The sequence below is a fragment of the Tasmannia lanceolata genome, unplaced genomic scaffold (assembly GCF_043159265.1).
Source record: "Tasmannia lanceolata isolate RefF3 unplaced genomic scaffold, GAP_Taslan_0.1 ptg000044l, whole genome shotgun sequence".
NCBI classification, from domain to species: Eukaryota; Viridiplantae; Streptophyta; class Magnoliopsida; order Canellales; family Winteraceae; genus Tasmannia; species Tasmannia lanceolata.
Window position 1 is genome coordinate 16,135,391 of NW_027518721.1, and position 3,647 is coordinate 16,139,037.

Here is a 3,647-nt window from a genome sequence, read left to right on the forward strand (position 1 = left end):
AGGTTTATGTCTAAATCTGCTGAAAGGTGCCTGCCCTTCTTTAAAAATCTCCAAAGCGTGAAAGAATTTCTATGGACAGAGGAATATCAGACGGTCTTTGACCAGCTCAAGGCCTATCTCCAAACGCTTCCATTACTCGCCAAACCAGTACCGGGGGAAGACTTGTACCTGTATTTAGCAGTTGGGCCTGCCACGGTAAGTTCTGTACTCGTTCGACAGGAAGGAAAGGCAGAGCAACCTATCTACTACGTTAGCAAAGTACTCCATGATGCCGAGACTCGATATCAGGATATTGAAAATTTTGCCTTCGCTGTCGTCATATCTGCGAGAAAACTCCGTCCATATTTCCAAGCTCATCCTGTCACCGTACTCACCGACCAACCTCTCCGGAAGATACTACAGAAGCCCGACACCTCAGGGCGTCTGATTAACTGAGTTGAATTGGGTGAATTCAACATCCAAATAAAGCCCCGCCCAGAGATCAAGTCCCAGGTACTGGCAGATTTCATTGTGGAATGTACGGTACCGATAGAGGAATCCAAAGGTCCAAGCATCTCAGCCGAAGAACCGACTCTGAGCCAACAGAGCCAAAATTCGCTATGGATGATGTACGTGGATGGCTCCTCCAATGCTGGGGACAGTGGTGCCGGCCTGGTCATAACAGGCCCAGACAATTTTATTACTGAGTACGCCCTACGCTTAGATTTCAAAGCATCCAATAACGAGGCAGAATACGAAGCTTTGATCGCGGGAATAGCTCTCGCCACCGAATTACAAGTCAGTCGGATCAGAGTCCACAGCGATTCGCAATTGGTAGTCAGCCAAGTAAATGGCTTCAGCGAAGCTAAAGAAGAACAGATGATCAAATATCTGAAAAAGGTAAGAAAGGAAATCTCTGCCTTTGAGGAATTCCAGATAGTACAGGTTCCCTGAACCTTAAATATCCGCGCCGACGCACTCTCCAAGATGGCCTCATCCGGAATGTTTGAACCAAGAAACATCTACACCGAGACTCTCCCCCAGCCTAGCGTTGAGAGAGAAGAAGTCCTACAACTCAGCGAGGAACCTAGCTGGATGGACCCTATAATACGGTACTTGAAAGAAGGTATCATACCCTCGGATAGAAAGGAAGCTCGACGCTTGGTTGCCAAGGCCGCCCATTACATCCTCGACGGACAGAAGCTGTATAAGCGTTCCTTCTCATGGCCCTTGTTGAAATGCCTCCGACCCTCCACCGCGGAGCTCACCATGAGGGAAGTCCACGAAGGAATCTGTTGCGATCACTCGGGCGGGAAGGTATTGGCTCACAAGATCCTCCGTCGAGGTTTTTCTGGCCAACCCTCCAGTAAGACGCTTCTGATTTTGTTAGGAAATGAGAACAATGCCAGAAGTTCGCTACCGTGCCCCGTCTACCCGCAGTTCCCTACAAACCCATTTCCAATCCAGTCCCGTTTGCGATGTGGAGAATGGATTTATTAGTACCTTTTCCTAACTCGACCAAGGGACACCGAATGATGTACGTCGCCATCTACTATTTCACCAAATAGGTCGAAGCCAAGGCAGTAAAGAAGATTACTTCCAAAGAAATGGAAAACTTCTTCTATCATGATATCATTTGCAGGTTCGGTATTCCACGGGTCCTTGTGACCGACAATGGAACCCAATTTGCAAGCCGAAGATTCAAAGATTTTTGCGAAAAATTCGGTATCGACCAACGGTTCACCTCAGTCGGTCATCCACAAGCTAACGGACAAGTTGAAGTGACCAACTGAACTCTCTTACAGGGGTTGAAGAAATGCACAGAAAATGCTCGAGGCTTGTGGGCGAAAGAATTACTGAATCTCCTGTGAGCCTATCGAACCACTCCCAAACCGCGACAGGAGAATCACCATTCAGCCTCGCCTTCGGAGTAGACACAGTCATACCCGTTGAGATTGGAGCCCATTCTCCGAGGCTCGAGGCATACAATGAAAGGACCAATCCCAACTACTTGAGGAGCAACCTCGACCTCGTTGAAGAAACTAGAGAAAAGGCTCGAGTCAGGATGGTCGCATATCAACACAGGGTCGCCTGATACTACAACTCCAAGATGAAGGAGAGATCAGTAAGATCAGGCGACTTGGTGTTGCGACGGTCTGAAGTCTCCTACCCTCGCAACTCCAGAAAATTGGCTCCCACTTGGGAAGGACCCTATCGCATCTCACGCACTCTCCAGCCAGGATCGTACCAATTGGAAGACTTAGAGGACAACCCCATTCCCCGCACTTGGCACATTTCGAATTTGAAGAAATTCTATCAGTAGGCAAGAATGTAATTCGTTTTCATTTTCTTATTTCCAATAAATCTATGTGTTTGTTCTTTGTCTTTGTGATATTGCAGACATGTAATCACTCTACCGATGTCCGAAGAGGTTCGGTAGAGCGTCTGTCTATTTGAAAGATATGACCCACAAACCGGTGTCCGAAGAGGCCCTGTAGAGCGTCTATCTACTTAAAAAAGATATGACCCATAAACCGATGCCCGAAGAGACCCGGTAGAGAGTTTATCTACTTTAAAAAGATATGACCCATAAACCGGTGCCCGAAGAGGTTCGGTAGAGCGTCTATATATTTGAAAGATATGACCCATAAAGCGGTGCCCGAAGAGGCCCGGTAAAGAGCGTCTATCTACTTAAAAGATATAACCCGTAAACCGGTGCCCGAAGAAGCCCGGTAGAGAGTCTATCTACTTGAAGGATGCGACCCATGAACTGATGCTCAAAGAGGCTCGATGAAGAGTCTATCTACAAAATACTTCGAAAAACAAATCAATGTATCGCCAGAATCAAAAGAAAATTTACTATCGCCAACAAAAAAGTAAAAGTGTTTCAAAAGCACCACCATAAGTAGGGATCGCCTCGAAGGACAAACCCCTCCAACCACACACCAAAATAAAATTATGTTTTTACAAAACAATTCATGAAAATGATAATTAAAGGAGAATTGCAAGGGTCCTGCCCCTAGACATCCTTCTCCAAATCCTTTCCATCAGAAGGCACGATGACAAGTGGCGCAAAGGATTCTACTTCCGAGGAGGCAACCACTGGATCCGCCACGTTTATTTCGGTCGCCTCGGAATCCTCTCCCTCGGAAAGTTCGGTTCCCAGTGGCCCTTCCAGCCACTCCACTGGAAAATTGGAGTCTATTGTCTTAATCTGGTTTCGACAATCAACGAACCCCTTCGCCTCGAATTTCATAACGTAGAGCGCCATATCTGTCTGGTATTCTTGAGACTGCCGAAACTCAGAAATTGTCTGGGACCGAATCTCCTCCTCTCACTGTGCGGCCTTATCCCGTACCTTCTCAAGTTCAGCACGGATCTCCCTTTCACAGCCAAGTTCATCCTTGACCTTCTAGAGTTCAGCCTCAGCATTTGCCTGGAGCTTTTGCGCATTTGCCAAGGATTCATCGAACACCTTCTTATCGTTTGCCCGACCATCCGACTGATTCTTCACCTCCTTGGATGCGTGAGCATAGAGAGATTGGTACTTGTCTATGTGCCGCGAGGCGTGAACACAAATATCTGACAACTGTAGGCCAAAAGAGAGAAGGTCAGTATTTGCAAAGCCTAAAAGACATTGAGAAAATCAAGAATAAGAGCACGCACCG

At 47.0% G+C, this 3,647-nt stretch overlaps 1 protein-coding gene across 1 annotated transcript; it reads left to right on the top strand.

Moving 5' to 3' along the window:
- The first annotated feature begins 606 nt into the window (after positions 1–606).
- On the top strand, positions 607–933 carry LOC143863345 (uncharacterized). Its single transcript, XM_077374027.1, has one exon. It carries the CDS (start codon positions 607–609, stop codon positions 931–933), a length of 327 nt encoding a protein of 108 aa, XP_077230142.1.
- Positions 934–3,647: the final 2,714 nt, after the last annotated feature.

What these genes read in the sequence shown, in the direction of transcription:
- LOC143863345 (XM_077374027.1), top strand. Translation starts at nt 607, where the DNA reads ATGTACGTGGATGGCTCCTCCAATGCTGGGGACAGTGGTGCCGGCCTG.